The sequence below is a fragment of the Chlamydomonas reinhardtii genome, chromosome 11, assembly GCF_000002595.2.
Source record: "Chlamydomonas reinhardtii strain CC-503 cw92 mt+ chromosome 11, whole genome shotgun sequence".
In the NCBI taxonomy this organism is placed as follows: Eukaryota; Viridiplantae; Chlorophyta; class Chlorophyceae; order Chlamydomonadales; family Chlamydomonadaceae; genus Chlamydomonas; species Chlamydomonas reinhardtii.
The window spans coordinates 675,835-691,328 of NC_057014.1; the positions used below are offsets into that span (position 1 = coordinate 675,835).

Here is a 15,494-nt window from a genome sequence, read left to right on the forward strand (position 1 = left end):
TGTGTTCTGTGTGCGTATGCTGTGGGGAAGTGTGTTTCTGGGCGTGGCCTGCTTGTGTGGCCCCATCTGAGCGGCAGGCACATGCATCCCATCCATGCCCGCATCCGACGCAACCAGCACCCATCGCTTGGCCTAACACAGCACGATGGCCAACTGTGCGTGTCTTCAAGCTGGCAGCCCAGCGGGGCGTGTCCTGTGTGCGTATGCTGTGGGGAAGTGTGTTTCTGGGCGTGGCCTGCTTGTGTGGCCCCATCTGAGCGGCAGGCACATGCATCCCATGCCCGCATCGGACATAACCAGCGCCCAATGCCTGGCTCAACGCTGCACAATGCCCTACTGTGCGTGTCTCCACGCGGGCAGCCCAACAGGGTGTGTTCTGTGTGCGTATGCTGTGGGGAAGTGTGTTTCTGGGCGTGGCCTGCTTGTGTGGCCCCATCTGAGCGGCAGGCACATGCATCCCATCCATGCCCGCATCCGACGCAACCAGCGCCCATCGCTTGGCCTAACACAGCGCAATGCCCAACTGCGTGTGTCTTCAAGCTGGCAGCCCAACGGGGTGTGTTCTGTGTGCGTGCGCTGTGGGGAAGTGTGTTTCTGGGCGTGGCCTGCTTGTGTGGCCCCACCTGAGCGGCAGGCACATGCATCCCATGCCCGCATCGGACATAACCAGCACCCAATGCTTGACTCAACACAGCGCAATGCCCAACTGCGTGTGTCTTCAAGCTGGCAGCCCAACGGGGTGTGTCCTGTGTGCGTATGCTGTGGGGAAGTGTGTTTCTGGGCGTGGCCTGCTTGTGTGGCCCCATCTGAGCGGCAGGCACATGCATCCCATGCCCGCATCAGACATAACCAGCGCCCAATGCTTGACTCAACGCTGCACAATGCCCTACTGTGCGTGTCTCCACGCGGGCAGCCCAACAGGGTGTATTCTGTGTGTGTGCGCTGTGGGAAACTGTGTTTCTGGGCGTGGCCTGCTTGTGTGGCCCCATCTGAGCGGCAGGCACATGCATCCCATCCATGCCCGCATCCGACGCAACCAGCACCCATCGCTTGGCCTAACACAGCACGATGGCCAACTGTGCGTGTCTTCAAGCTGGCAGCCCAGCGGGGCGTGTCCTGTGTGCGTATGCTGTGGGGAAGTGTGTTTCTGGGCGTGGCCTGCTTGTGTGGCCCCATCTGAGCGGCAGGCACATGCATCCCATGCCCGCATCGGACATAACCAGCGCCCAATGCCTGGCTCAACGCTGCACAATGCCCTACTGTGCGTGTCTCCACGCGGGCAGCCCAACAGGGTGTGTTCTGTGTGCGTATGCTGTGGGGAAGTGTGTTTCTGGGCGTGGCCTGCTTGTGTGGCCCCATCTGAGCGGCAGGCACATGCATCCCATGCCCGCATCCGACGCAGCCGCATACATTGGATTAAGCGTCCTAGCAATGGCAGTACCAGAAGGGAGGCGAGCTGGCATGCGCAATGGGGCAGCGCTGCTGCATGGGGAGACCCGACATTCAGCTTCTCAACTTAATAGTATGACTCTCTTATAAGACTCATACTATACACTACAGATTTAATACTAACAAGTTGTTAAATGTATCGCTAGCCTGTTACAGCCTATCTCTGTTGCAAGCGATATCGGCATGCAGTGTTCCACGTTCTCAAACCCTCTATGATACTGCACGATGCTATTTCATAGCAACTATGTTAGACACAAGCTTGCGAGCATGCCTGAGGGGTTGGCGGAGGTGCTACAAACTTGGTCAAAGTGGAGGATTTGTCGCTGACCTTCGCCGACCTGCACAAAATTCAAGGCCAAACAGGCTCAAGGCCCAAGAATGTAAGTTTCTGACTGAGAACTCGCATTGTATCAGCTCAAAACGTCTACAGCAGTGTTTTCCTGTAGCGGTCAACAACCATTCGTCTGCCCTGCCTGCGCTTTCGCACGGGGTCCTAATAGTTTGCAATTGCTTATGCATGCAAATATCTGCTTGCAATTCCCCGGCCGCCTTATTCTCATGTCAACCTTCGTCTCGGCATCGGTGCATGTGCTGCTGGCAATGGCGCTTTTGCGTTTTGGTGGTAAGTCAGATTTCGTGATGCAATCCACATGAAAAGGAGCACCAAGACATGTGTGCAGTGGTCAGCTCAACGGGCATGTATACAGCATGTGAGGTACAGCATGTATCTCGGGGAAAGGCTTGTCACCATGCCTCTTACAACGCCGGTGGTGCTGTGTATGCAGGTGATATGTGCGCAAACATTGAGGCACATGTGTGGGGCCGAGGAGCGCGACGAGGTAGCCAAAGGGACCCAGGAGCAAGCAAAAAGGGTATGTGTACAGGGTTGAACAAGGGCAGGGGAGCCGCTGCTACATGACAAGGGCATGACAGGACATGCAACGGTGTCTGTAGACACCACAAAAGCGCAGCAGGCGGGGCACTGGGCAGCAGCGGGTGGTGGCGGCGTCCGAAATGGTGTTGGGCGTGTCCAAATTGACGCCTGGGCATGTCCGAAATGGGGCTGGGTGCGTCCGAATCAACAGCTGGGCGTGTCCGAAATGGGGCTGGGCGCGTCCGAATTGCCATTCGGATGGCCGGTCTGGTCCGAACATTGCGTCCGAATCTTGGCATCCGACAAAAGTGTCCGAAATACTTGTAATTCGGATGCTATTCGGACCAGATTCGGACCGACTTCGGACCAGCTTCGGAGACAAAAACTTCGGACAGGGGTGGGGTCTTTCGGACAGGAACTCGGACCAGCTTCGGATGGTCTTTCGGACCAGGCTTCGGATCAGGTTTCGGACAGATCTTCGGACCAACTTCGGACCAGATTCGGATGAGCGGCTTTCCCCGAGTGCACTTTTTGGGCTGTTTGTTGAGGCATACGCAGACTATCTGGCAGCCAAAGACGAATTAGATCCTGCCATGATGGCGGCCGGGGATTGCCCAGTAGTTGACGGACATCGTTTGCCCTTGCTCTTTTACGCTGATGATCTAAGCTTGTTTGCGACAACACACCGTCGGATGCTCCAGATGCTGACAACACTACGTGAGTTCTGTGAGGCTTTCGGAATGCGTGTGAATGTTACAAAGTCAGAAGTGCTGGGTGTGCATTCGTCAGCCACCTTTCGGCGTTATTTACGGCAGGAGCCAAGCCCCATGCCGGTGTACATGCGGGAATACCAGCAAGGGCTGGAAGCACTTCGCTTCTTTCCCTGGAAGCGTAGAGCGCGGTACCTTGGCCTGTATTACGGCCCCAGTTTTAAGTTTGAATCTTGTTGCAAAGAGTTACGTGCATCGGGTGAGCGAGCTATGCATGCACTACGACGGAAGTTACGCAAGAAGGGGCTTATGGTCCCTGCGGTAGCTATGCGGTGCTTTAACGCTCAGGTGCGTGCGGTATTATCTTACGGTGCACAAGTGTGGGCACCAGACGCGCTTCTCCAAGTGTTCAATGCGTCCCCAGTTGACGGTCAAAGATATGGAGCGTTTGATCGAGCACTAGAGCATGGCATGGTTCGCATTCAGATGGATTTCATGAAGGAAGTGGTGGGAGCCCAGAAACCAACACATGAACTGCTCTTTCGAGAGCTTGGGTGCATGCCACTACACGTGCATTGGGCTGAGCTTGTTTTCCGTTTTTGGAACCAGCTGGTTAAGGCAACCGGCACTGTTTACCATCAGGCGTTTAAGGAGGAGATACGAGCGGTGTTGAGCAACCTACCGACGCCGCCCACGCACACGTGGGGGGCTAAAGTTCTGCGGTTATTGATGGTTGGCCTTGGCTACCGTTTCAGTGGAGAGGCAGCTGATATCGAGGCCAATATTACACGCATTACTACGCAAGAACTGGATGTTGCCTCCCTCATGGGGAAGGTACGCGAGAAGTTTGAGGAGGACTGGGCTAGCAACAGGTTAGAGGTAAACCCACGGGATTTTGTGACGCAAGCAGGGGTCAAGCCTGGCGTGAAGATATGTCGTTACAAGCATTGGATGGGGGAAACACGGCACACGCAAATCTACATTCCTCGAGCATGGCATGTCTCCATGATGAGATTCAGGATGGGCGTGTGGATGATTGAGGCTAACAACCCACGCGGTGCGCAGGGTGCGCACAGGGAGAGAGCACAGAGAGTATGTCCGCTTTGCCACGCTGATGGGGAGGAGCATGTAGAGGATGAGAGGCATGTGCTGCTTGAGTGCAAGGCGTACGATGATATCAGAAGCACGCTGTGGGAGGTGATTCCCGCGACTATGATGGACGCGATGGCCAGTGGTGACCAGAGGGGTTTAGCGCGTGTCATTCACGCGATAAGGCTGCGACGTAACGACCTTACGGCGCGACCAATTTAGATATATTATTGCATGAACTGTTTTGCTTTTTGAATAATCCTTTTGAGACTAGTTTTGGCGGTCCATGAGCTTCCTGGCTCGTTTGGACCAATCTACGAGCATGAACTTGTAACATCAATCAATCGCAGCTATATAGTTGGCATCACATCCCGAGGACAATATAATTCTGCTCGCAGCAGGATTAGCTGAGCGCCTGAGTTCGTTGTTGTGAGTGGTTGCGAGGTGCGTCATCCTGTCACGTGGTGACACCGGCGGATCAATAGACGACTTACAACAAGCATTCTGCTTGGGCTGGGCCCGGGGGCCCAGCGTGACGGCTTCGTTCCCCACGGTGCCAACTCCCGACGCCATCCTGCGTGTTTCGCTACAATCCTCGCAGATTCGCACGGCCTGAGCCCGTCGCCCGACTCCCAAGCACCTAGCCAGCTCGGAAGCATGGCAGTCAACATTACGAACCCGGTTGGCGCGCTGGGCAAGAGCGGCGTGTCTGCTCCGCGCCTGGGCTACGGCTGCATGAGTCTGAGCAACAACCTGTATGCGGGCGCGCCCTCCGAGGAGGATGCCATTAAGCTGCTACACCGCGCCTACGAGCTAGGCGTGCGGCTCTTCAACACCTCGGGTGCGGCCCTTCGACTTCCTTTGTTTTCCCATGCGCCTCATGGGTGCTGGCTTCCGCTGAGACGCCCTAATGGCGGACACACCGAGCGACAACACACACAGATACACACACACACACACACACACACACACAGATACACACACACACACACACACACACACACACACACACACACACACACACACGTCCTTAACTCCCCTCACTTCCTCTCCATTCCCGCCCACCAGACCTGTACGGCCCCTACACCAATGAGCAGCTCCTCGCCAAGGCCTTCCCCGCCGACGCCTACCCGGATGTGGTGTTCGCCACCAAGTGGGGCGCGCAGTTCGTGCCGGGCCAGGGCATTGTGAACGACAACAGCAGGGGCAACTGCCGCAAGTGAGTGTGTGGGAGTGTGGTGCACCAGGAAACCAGCGACGGGGCAGGGCGAAACAGTCCCGAGGGCGATCATTGAGGTCGCAAGTGAGTGAGATGCTATGTTGGAATCAAACCAAGGGCAGGAGCGCGGCAAGCATGTAGGAGGACAGACAGCAAATTCCCAGGTACTGTCCAGCGAGTGAAGCGTAAACCGCATCACATCACAAACCCACACTGTGTCGCACACACGCACACACACGCGCAACGTGTTCCTTATGCTTTTCAACACACAAACACACACACACACACACACACACACACACACACACGCATACACACACACGCATACACACGCACGCACACACGCACGCGCGCACAGGTGCTGCGAGGGCGCGCTGTCAAGGCTGCAGCGGCCGCACCTTGACCTCTACACCTACCGCGGGCCGCCCAGCACCGCCGCGGGAGTCAGCATCGCGGACACCATGGAGGAGTGCAAGGTGGGTGTGGGGTGTGGGACGACAGGGGTTTCGGGTGCTGCGGGGTTGTGGGGTGTGGGGTTCTGCAGGGTTGCGGGATTTAGATTCGTGTCTTGGGTGCATACGGGCCGTTGAGGATGCGCGAGACGGATGAGGACGCTGCATGTGTCATCACACTCATCTACCCATAATCCCCATGTGCCGTACACATTTTTCTGCCCCCCCCTGCTAGTCGACATCGTTGGTAACGCTTGATGTTCCCCAAGATGGCCTATCGTCTACCACTTCGTTAACTAATCATGAATGTACCCCCCCCCCCCTTGCTGCATGCGTGTCCCGGCAGCTGCTGCTGGCCGAGGGCAAGATCCGCGGTGTGGGCCTGAGCGAGGTGAGCGCGGAGCAGGTGCGTCAGGCGGCGGCGGTGGTGCCCATCGCCGCGGTGGAGCTGGAGTGGTCGCTGTTCACACGCGACGCCGAGGTGAGGGCATGTGTGTGTGTGTGTGTGTGGGTGGGTGATGGTGGCTGGGTGGGTGGGTGGGTGATGGTGGGTGTGAGGCTGGTTGGGTGGTTGGGTGGGTGGGTGGGTAGGTGGGTGGGTGGGTGGGTAGGTGGGTGGGTGGGTGGGTGGGTGGGTGGGTGGGTGGGTGGGTGGGTAGGTGGGTAGGTGGGTGGTGGATGGGTGGTGGGTGATGGGTGGGTTATGGGTGGATGGGTGGGTGTTTGTCGTTTGCAGCGGTCCCATGGGTGCAGCTGCCCAAATGCTTGTGCTCCCTGCCTGCCCGGCAGCCTCCCAGATCCCACTGTTCGGGTGCTCGCGATTGCCTGTGCCTGTGCCTTGCCTCTCACTCGCACACACGCACACGCTTGTTCTTCGTTGGTTTACGTATAACACCTCAGGACGAGATCATCCCGACGTGCCGCGAGCTGGGAATTGCCATCCTGGCGTACAGCCCGCTCAGTGAGTTGCAAGCTGCATCTGGAGTGCCGCAGTCGACAACGCTCTGGCCGTTCCGCAATGTGCTCATGCCGGGTCAGCAGTGGGGTCCTGAGCCGCCACGCCTGCATATCCTTCCGTCTCTGATCACCGAACTGACTGGGGATGGTGCAAACAACCCACCCCACCACCACCACCACCACCTTACAAACACGCACACCTGCTCCTTCAGGCCGCGGGCTGCTGACGGGCGCGGTGCGCAGTGCGGAGCAAATCCACGAGGCAGACTTCAGGTGGGTGCGGTGGTGGGGCGGGTGGGGCTGGGTTGTAGATACAATCCGCAAGTAAACCAAACCCAGTGCAAAAGATTGAGGAGGAGAGCGTGGCCTAGGCGAGGCTGGGGATGAAAGTGTGTGCAGGTGCAGGATTGGTGGGGGTCCCGGTCACGAGTTTTCGTGAGGCAGTGGGGGAGGGATGCGCTACTACGGCGCTAGAGACTCTTGATGGGCGCGACACACCTCACGAACTCGCGAATGCCTCACGAGTTCCGTCTGACTGTGCTAATGCCTGGTGCAGGCGCAAGGGGTTCCCGCGTCTGGACAACCTAGACAAGGTGCGGTGGGTGGGGTGTGGATGGCAGGAACGGGCTTGCGGCAGCTTCCTTAGGTCCGCAGCATCCTTATGCCCGCAGCAAGGGGGGGGGTTGTAATTTCCAGCCCAAACTAAACCAAATCAGGTTAAGGAGGGGATGAAGGAGCGGGCAGGTGTGTGGAGCTGGGTGGGGCTTCTGGGAGTGGACCCGACCTGGGTGGGGCGCAGGAGCGGGGCGGCGTCCACACCGACCGTGCCCGAACGCAACCATTGACACGATCATCTCACGCGACGGCGTGTGCTGCTGCTGCCCATGTTTCATATCACCCCACAGCTCGTCCCCTGTCACCTCCCTCCCTCCCTCCGCGCCTCATCCATATCCGACTGCCCGACTGATGCAAAACTCAGATCTAATCAACTCCAAGTTCCCAACCCCCATTCCCCAAACCCCACCACCTGCAACTCCCACCATCCCAAAAGCACACCACCGCACCGCTCTGCCTCACACGCACAGAACCTTGTGCTGGTGGACCGTCTGTCCGCCATCGCCGGCCGCAAGGGCTGCAGCCCGGGGCAGCTGGCGCTGGCCTGGGTGATGGCGCGTGGGCCCGACGTGTTTCCCATCCCCGGCACACGCAGCATCGCCAACCTGGAGGTAGGCATGGCGGGGTGTTGAGGTGGGGGCTTGCGCTGAGGCTGGGATTTTGCGGCTGTGGGACAGGGATGTGAAGGGATGGTCGAGTTTTGAGGAGCTCGTGGGACGGGTCTGGCGGATTTGCTCCCGTCTGCGGGCATTTGGTACCCCCGATCCCCGACACCTCACAGGCAGCCAGACATTACGCACTGCTGTCCACGCTTCATCCTCACCCGCTCACGCCGCCCGCCCGCCTCCGTGTGCATGCCGCGCAGCAAAACATGGGGGCCCTAGCCGTGAGCCTCAGCCCTGAGGAGTGCCGGGAGCTGGAGGAGGCCGTGCCGGCAGACCAGGTGTGTGCGTGTGCGTACCGGTATTAAAAGAAACAACAAAACGAAGCCCGCCCAGACGGCGTCGGAGTTACTTACGGGTATTTACCGTGTGTGCGTGTGCGTGTGTTTGCGTGCGTGTGCGTGGGTTTACGTGCGGTTGGTGACCGTTATGCCTGGCTGGAGTTGCATGACCTACATGCTCCTATACGATGGCAACGATGATGTTGTTGATGCAACGATAGTGCTGTTGGCGCTGTGGCCATGAGTTTACTGTGGGGCCACCGTGTTGTGCCTCCACCCGCACACGCCGCACGCGCACATACAGGTGGTGGGAGACCGCTATGCGCACATGGCCGCCACCTTCCACGGAGCCAAGGGCGACGCGCACCATTAGCACGACTTGCTGCTGGATGAGCGGGAGGGATGGGGCGGTCTGGATGTATGCTCTGGGGGAGGGGAGGGGGCTTAGAGGGGGGGGATCGCGGCTGCCTGTGTGGGGTAGCGGGGAACCTAAGGGTAGCGGGGAAGAGGGGATCCGGAGGCGCGGCGGCTGGCGCACACAGTACGGCACCGCACACCGCGTGTTGCGTCGTGTATGTGTATGCCGCTTGAGGGCTTTGTTATTGACGTGCGTTGCGGAACTACTGCGTACGTAGACCAGAGCGGAAGGCGGAGTGGGCTTGCAGCGCTCCCCGGGCCAGCCCCCTGGCCTTCAGGCCGGGCCTGTTGGCTATTGCGCTGGGCGGCCTGATGGGCCCAACGCAAGCGTGCTGAGGGCAGCGTCATGAGGGCCTACCATGACAGTGCCCGGTGAGCGGTATTCGGGGAATCGAAGCTGGGCGGAATGTGGGCACGTCGACAACTGTAAACGTGCGGCTGCTGGTGTACTGAAACTCTGTATGTACGGCCAATGCATGATGGCGACGGGCACACTCGGGCACCGGATGTGGCATCCTGCATCCACGCATGTGGGTGGGTGGGTGCGTGTGAGTGCGTCAGTGCGTGCGCAATGTTGTTGATGCGATGTGGTACGTACGGATTGTCTGCGGCGTCGCTGGCTCTAGGCGATTACGGTTATGCAACTGCAAGCCTAACACTGCCTAACCTCCTTAAGGCCCCCGCATAGGGTTGCCCCCAGTGGTTGCCCCCTTTGCCAGTAGGCTCTTTGAGCAGCTATGCGTTGACCCTGCTGGGCTGCACAACTCTGCGTTACCCGGGCATCCCTCTCCAGCGGTGGGGGCAGGCTGTGGCCTAGGGAGCGAGGGCCGGCCACACTGAGCAGCATTGAGCAGGGCAACCGATTTCGCCACGCCCTACCCTGCCGCAATCCATCATCTGCCCACTGTTACTGCAGTAACTGCCTCAAAGTGTTTCCATAAGTCACAAAACGGGAAAGGAAAGCACCTTGCAGAACCCTGTCAGTGAGCCAACTGGGGCTTCCACATCGTCAGACTTAGGCATTCAACTGGAAACTTCGCGATACTACCAAATAATTCGTCAGCTGCGCGCGCCGGAGGAAGCAGGTCGTGCTGGTCAAAAAGTTCTCGCAGTGATTCTTGACTTGCACCTGCAGCCTACGAGGCTGCTTTGTTACGTCAAATCAAATGTGCTATGTGCCTGGGCATCCTCGAATAACGGAACAACCGTCGTGGATGACCACCGGCCAGCGATGTTGAAGGGCTAGTCTCCAACGTCGCCTGACCAGCGAGCGACCTTCTTGCTGAAGAGAATCTGAGAGCTAATGGCACGCACAAAGCTTAAGGTTCAGCAACATGCGGCAGCAAAGCGCCAGGGTGCAGAGACGAGCGCTGGAGGTCAGCCTTCCACAGTGCAACCGCAGCCCACGACACCAGCATCCGAGCCTACCGCGGCACCCCGGCGCGGCCGGCCCCGCAAAGATGCAAAGGCGGAGCCGGATGATCCGAAAGCCCCGGAGTCGGCTGCATCTGGTCAGCGCGGCGCCCGCGCGGGCGCAAAGGCGCAGCGCAGCAGTCGTGCAGCGGAGGAGCGGGCGCCTGGGCTAGAACTGCTGGGCCTAGTTAGCGAGGCATTAGATGCAACTGTCGCGGAGGCTCCGGCGCCAAACAGAACCAGGCAGCAGCAGGGAACTCATTCGGCGGCCGCAGCCGCAGAGTTCAGGCCGGCGCGTCGCGCCGCCGGTAAGCGCGGCCGACCCGGCGAGGATGCAGAGTCCGTCAAAGCCTCCGCCGGTGCCGGCGGCGCAAAAGCAGGGGCCGAGAGGGCAGCAGCGACGAAGGCAGCCGCGGCAGCATCGGTGACCGTGTCAGGTCTGGATGCGTTGCTGGGTATCGGCAGCGGCGCTGCGGCCAGCACGGCTGCGGCCGGCAGCGGCGTCGTGCGGCTTGGGGGGCTGACCAAGGGCAACCTGGGATTCCGTGGATCGGCGGCGGCAGCCGCGCCCTCACCTACATCCGCGGCCAAGCTAGCAGCAGCAGCAGCAGCCATCACCACCACAACCGCCACCGCCTCTATGTCCAAGGACGCGGTTGAGCCTCCCGAGCCGGTAAAGGCTTGGAGCGGCAGTAGAGGCCGAGGCGGAGGCGGAGGCGGAGGCCGAGGCGGAGGCAGGGAGCGGAAGAAGGTGGCTTCACCCTTGATGGAGTCCAAGGTGGAAGCGGCCGACGTGGCCCCGGCGGGTGTAGTGGAGCACGAGCGCCTGCCAGCAGCCAAGCGGCAGAGGAAGGGCGCGGAGGCGAAGCCCGCACTTGAGACCGCGAAGCGTGCGAGCGCGGTCAAGCGGGGGGATGAGAAGGTTGAGGATGACACAGGGGCTGGCGTGCAGGCGGTGGCGGCGGCGCTCCCGGCAGGAAAGGCCGACAAGGCCGGAAAGCGCCGCAAGGGCGATACCGCAACCGCTGCAGCGGACGCAGTGGCACGCGCGAGTGTGAGTGTCGCCGGCGCTAAGCAAGATCTGCCCACGCGGAAAGGCGTCCCAGCAGCGGAGGCGGAGGCGGGGCCGGCGGCAGCCACGGAGCCGGGGGCAGACACGGACGCAAGGCCGGAGCCGGGGGCTGGCGCACAGCCCGAAGCAGCCAGTAGTGCTGCGCCGGCGCCGGCGACTGCAGTCGAGGCGGCAGCAGCACTAGCTGCTCCTGCAGCGGGCCCGGGACCCTCCGAGACTGCCGCTGCCGCTGCCGCCACTGCTGGCGCTGGCACTGGCGCTGGCGCTGGCGCTGGCGCTGGCGCTGGTGCTGGTGGCGGTGGTGCTGGCGCGGGTGCAGCGGATGCAGAAGACGGGGTGGTCGAGGAAGTGGAGCTGGAGGATCCGGAGGACGGAGGCGCCCAGCCGGGCGCTGCGAAGCGGCGCAAGGTCACCTTTGCACCCAACGCGCAAGCCACAGACGGCGCGGGTGGGCTCATACGGTTCCGGCCAATACCGGGGCGTGGAGGCCGTGGAGGGGGAGCAGCAGCGCCGGGGCGGGGCAGCCCCGGCTCAGGGCGCGGGCAAGGCGCCACCGGAGGCGCAGGGGGCAGCTCTGAAGCGGCGGCAGCGGCAGGCGCCAGGGGCGCAGCCGACGCAGGTGCAGGCGAGGCGGGTGCTCGCTCGCCGCAAGGCGCGCGGACAGCCGCAGCGGGGAGGGGCGGGGGCGCAGCAGCGGCTGAGGAGGAGCAGGAGGAGGCAGAGGCAGACGACGGGCGGGACCCGGCCCGGCCGCTAGCCTGGGGCCCGAGCGCGCGCAAGCTGCACTGGACGGAGGAACGGCTGACGTACTTATACGACTGCGTCAGAGCCAACGTGGAGTCGGGGGCGAAGCCGGACTGGGAGGCCATGCTGACTAAGATGGGTAAGGCCGCGGTGGGGCGCTCGTTTCAGCAAAGTTGGTTGGCGCTATGGCGCTGGGTTGTGCGTTCGCATGGAGAGGTCCCGTGACATGGGGCTAGGAGTGCAAAACACCCCACACTCCACTTGCATGGCGCTCACTACCTCCCTCAGCATGCCTTCCCCTTTTGGTACTTTGCACTCGGTAAACTATCGCATGTCCTGCCAGTCTTCATTGGCGGCTACGCCCGTGCGGCTACCCCCCCCCTCCCAACTGATGCCTCTGCCTGTGCTCCGCTATATTGGCTTCGTCTGGTTTAGTTTGCGCTGGTACTTACACGCTCCCAACAATCCACCCTTTCCAGGCTGGCACGCCTTCACCGACCGCACCTTTGCGCTCACGAAGCTGCGCAACCGCTACAACGAATATCGGCGCGAGGTGGAGGCGGGCGGCACCGCTCGAGAGCCGCGAGTGGCGCCCCGGGTGCGTCCGGCCGTCGCCCGAGTACGTGGGGACGGCGCGCGGGGCGGGCCGGATCTGGGGCAAGGCAGCACTAGGCAGGATTAGGGCGGGGCCGGGCTTTGGGGACTGGGGTATATGCAGCATGGAGGTTTGGAACCGGGTTTGGGGTTGAGTTGGGCGGGGTGCAGTTGTGGCTGTGGCTGTGGCTGTTTCGGCTAGGCTGCTAGCACTGGGGAATGGGTGAGTGTAAGGCGTGCCGACTGGCAGTGGGCGCGTTTGTGCGTGCGGCATGCATTGCATAAACATCGCCCGCACCAGTGCTTATTTCGTTGCCTTGTTGGTTGGTGGTTGTTACGCTCTTCCGTGCACTCGCATGGCGCGGCTTTCCGCCCAGCTCCGGGCGCGCTGTGATCCAAACTTCATGCTGCCTCTCAATCGCCCCTGCCCCTGCCCCACTTCCTCGACCACATCCCCCGCCCCACAGAAGCCGTACCCCTACCCGCTGCAGTTCAAGGTCCGGGAGGTGCTGTCACTCCTACCGGGGCAGAAGGTGCGGTGAAGGGCTTCTGTGTACGAGTGTGTGAGTGTGTGTGTATGACCGTATGAGTTGGAGGGGGCATGCCGCTTCCTTCCCTTGTGTGCTCCGCGACACGCACACGCCCACACGAACACAAAATACACACAGGGCACGCTGAAGCAGGTGTGGGTGGCCATCGCTGCCGACCCGCTGTTCAGACCGGCACTGGACCACCACCCCCAGCGACAGCCGGGAGCCATGCTGTGGCAGAAGCAGGTACGGGGCGCGCGCGCGCGCTCGCGTGTGTGTGTGTGTGTGTGTGTGTGTGTGTGTGGCGGGGGGTAGTGGTTGCGCGGGAGGGGTGGGGTGCAGGGGTTGGGCCTGGCGGCACACGGGGGACACGCCCGGTTCGGGTTACTGCCCAACTTAAAGGCCTTAGAGAGCTATGTTCGGATGCCTGGCGGTGCGGGAGCTAGGCCTGGGTTGCTGGGTTGCTGGGGCTGGGGGTGCAGGAATGCGCGCGCGGGCTGCGGCATGATGAGGGTTCTGGGCGAGATGCCAGTCCCCCAGAAGGCCACACAGATGGCCACAAGCATCTGCGCATGTGTGCTGGCAGGGGCATCCTTGTAGTGAATGGGGATAAAGAGGGCGCTGGTGGTTTGCGGCTGCAGCGAGCAGGCCTAACTGAGCACGCAACGGCATGCTGCCTTCGCAAACCCCCCAAGAGTTTCTACCCGTCTACCACTTCCTAAACTACTCATGAATGTAACCCCCCATCAACCCCCGTCTCGCTGCCCACTGCCGCCAGGTGAGCCGTGTGCTCAACAGCGGCTCCACCTACGGCTTCGTAGACACGGGCGAGCGGCGGCAGGGCCTGATCGTGTATGCTTACGACCCAGACCGGGACTTCACCAAGGGCCGGGTGAGTTTCGGGGCTGTAGGGGAGTGGTTGGTTTGGACTTCACAAGGCCGGGTGAGTTTGGGGGTCGTAGGGGAGAGGTTGGATTGGACTTCACAAGGCCGGGTGAGTTTGGGGGTTGTAGGGGAGAGGTTGGGTTGTGGCAGCCGGTTGCGGAATGGGGGTGGTTGAGCTGCTGCTCGAGGAGGGGACGGTGGGACGGTACCGCTGCTGGCAACTGCACCGTGACTGGTACGGCACGGTAGCGGCAGACCAGCGCGGCGCGGACAACATCAAGGCCGCGGTGTTGCGGCGCGGCGGCATCCCACACCACCCGCACTGCGGCGGCACGTGCTCTTGTTTGCGCCACGCCCCACGCCCCACGTGAGCCGTGAGTTTGCCGTACACCGTGTGCCGCACAGGGTGTGCAGCACTACATAAAGCATCAGAAGCACCCCGCCATCACCGCGGCCGGCGCCGGCACCGCCACCTCCGCCACCGCCGCCGGCGCCGCTGCGGCCGCGGCCCTGGTCGCCGTCCCGGCCGCAGCCCCCGCTGCGGCGGGCGCAGCCGCTTCCGGCGCGGGCGCCATGGTCGCGCCTCAGCAGTCCGAGCAGCAACAGGAGCTGCCGCCGGGGCTGCAAAACCCACAGGCCGGGGCGGAGCCGGTGAACCTGGAGGAGGTGCGGGAGCGATGGAATATTGTCATGCGCGACTGCCGCGGATACCGTCGGCGGCGGGGCAAGCCGGCGGCTCTGGAAGCAGCAGGTGGCGGCGCGGGAGGGCAAGTGGAGGAGGAGCAGGGCGGCATGGGTGAGGGCACGGGCGCCGCCACTGAGAGCCAGGACGACGAGGAGGAGCAGGAGCACGACGCGACCGAAACGGAAACAGAGGATGTGGAGCGGGAGCCGCGGGCACGGACGAAGAGCAAAGGCAGCGGCGTTCGTGCGAGGCAGCGGGCAGGCAGCAAGGCAGGTGGTATCGGTGGAAAGGCGGGCGGGCAGCAGCGTGCTGCACCGAACAGCCGCAAGCGGGAGCACCTGGGTGCGCCGCGGCGGCGGGAGGATTGCGGCAGGGCGGGTGAGGCGGCGCTTGCGGCGGCCGCGGCGGCGGCTGCGTTGGCCGCGCTGGAGAGCGGGTCGGCGGAGCTGTCAGAGCAGGAGCTGGTGGCTGCGGCCATGTCGATGGCGGGAGCTGTATATTAACGGTTGGCTTGTGGTTGCGGCGATTATTTGTCACGGAAGTTGAACGGACGTGTAACGTTTGGGAGCCGCTGGTCGTCAGCCAAGGGGTGGCTTAACAGTTAAGGCCGGTACTGGCGTTGTGCGATTCTGGTGATGAGCAGGAGCGTAGGTAACTTACACGATGTGTATTTATTTAATTGCGTACGAGGATGGAGCGTCCGCCGCGGGTTCTAACGGCCGGTGTATGGATGTGAGCGAGGGGCGTGTCAAGTTGATGGGCGCTTCTTCCACGGTGGATCTACAATGTAAACTGGTGAATGCTTTTTAACTTGTATACAGATACCCTTGAAGACAGGTTCAACTC

The 15,494-nt window shown here is 61.6% G+C and overlaps 2 protein-coding genes across 3 annotated transcripts; both read left to right on the top strand.

Moving 5' to 3' along the window:
- Positions 1-4,382: 4,382 nt before the first annotated feature.
- CHLRE_11g467622v5 (uncharacterized protein) lies at positions 4,383-9,394 on the top strand. Its single transcript, XM_043067374.1, has 11 exons — positions 4,383-4,566; positions 4,724-4,963; positions 5,191-5,341; positions 5,700-5,817; positions 6,140-6,274; positions 6,694-6,754; positions 6,963-7,023; positions 7,307-7,343; positions 7,836-7,976; positions 8,231-8,308; positions 8,613-9,394. The coding sequence occupies exons 2-11, from the start codon at positions 4,780-4,782 to the stop codon at positions 8,679-8,681; spliced, it is 1,035 nt and encodes a 344-aa protein (XP_042919373.1). The 5' UTR covers positions 4,383-4,566; positions 4,724-4,779; the 3' UTR covers positions 8,682-9,394.
- Positions 9,395-9,682: 288 nt separating this feature from the next.
- CHLRE_11g467623v5 (uncharacterized protein) lies at positions 9,683-15,468 on the top strand. 2 transcript variants are annotated; one of them, XM_043067375.1, is made up of 6 exons: positions 9,683-12,093; positions 12,434-12,573; positions 13,016-13,081; positions 13,217-13,324; positions 13,857-13,970; positions 14,369-15,468. In XM_043067375.1, the coding sequence occupies exons 1-6, from the start codon at positions 10,029-10,031 to the stop codon at positions 15,149-15,151; spliced, it is 3,276 nt and encodes a 1,091-aa protein (XP_042919375.1). In that variant the 5' UTR covers positions 9,683-10,028; the 3' UTR covers positions 15,152-15,468. The 2 variants fall into 2 exon arrangements, with proteins under 2 accessions (XP_042919375.1, XP_042919374.1); XM_043067376.1 differs by having other exon boundaries at positions 12,434-12,552.
- The last annotated feature ends 26 nt before the right edge of the window (positions 15,469-15,494 follow it).

Coding starts and splice junctions, on each gene's coding strand:
- CHLRE_11g467623v5 (XM_043067375.1), top strand. CDS start 10,029: ATGGCACGCACAAAGCTTAAGGTTCAGCAACATGCGGCAGCAAAGCGC. Junction 13,082..13,216: donor CACTCCTACCGGGGCAGAAG/GTGCGGTGAAGG, acceptor AAATACACACAG/GGCACGCTGAAGCAGGTGTG. Junction 13,971..14,368: donor GGGACTTCACCAAGGGCCGG/GTGAGTTTCGGG, acceptor TGTGCCGCACAG/GGTGTGCAGCACTACATAAA.
- CHLRE_11g467622v5 (XM_043067374.1), top strand. CDS start 4,780: ATGGCAGTCAACATTACGAACCCGGTTGGCGCGCTGGGCAAGAGCGGC. Junction 6,755..6,962: donor CCTGGCGTACAGCCCGCTCA/GTGAGTTGCAAG, acceptor CTGCTCCTTCAG/GCCGCGGGCTGCTGACGGGC. Junction 7,344..7,835: donor GTCTGGACAACCTAGACAAG/GTGCGGTGGGTG, acceptor TCACACGCACAG/AACCTTGTGCTGGTGGACCG.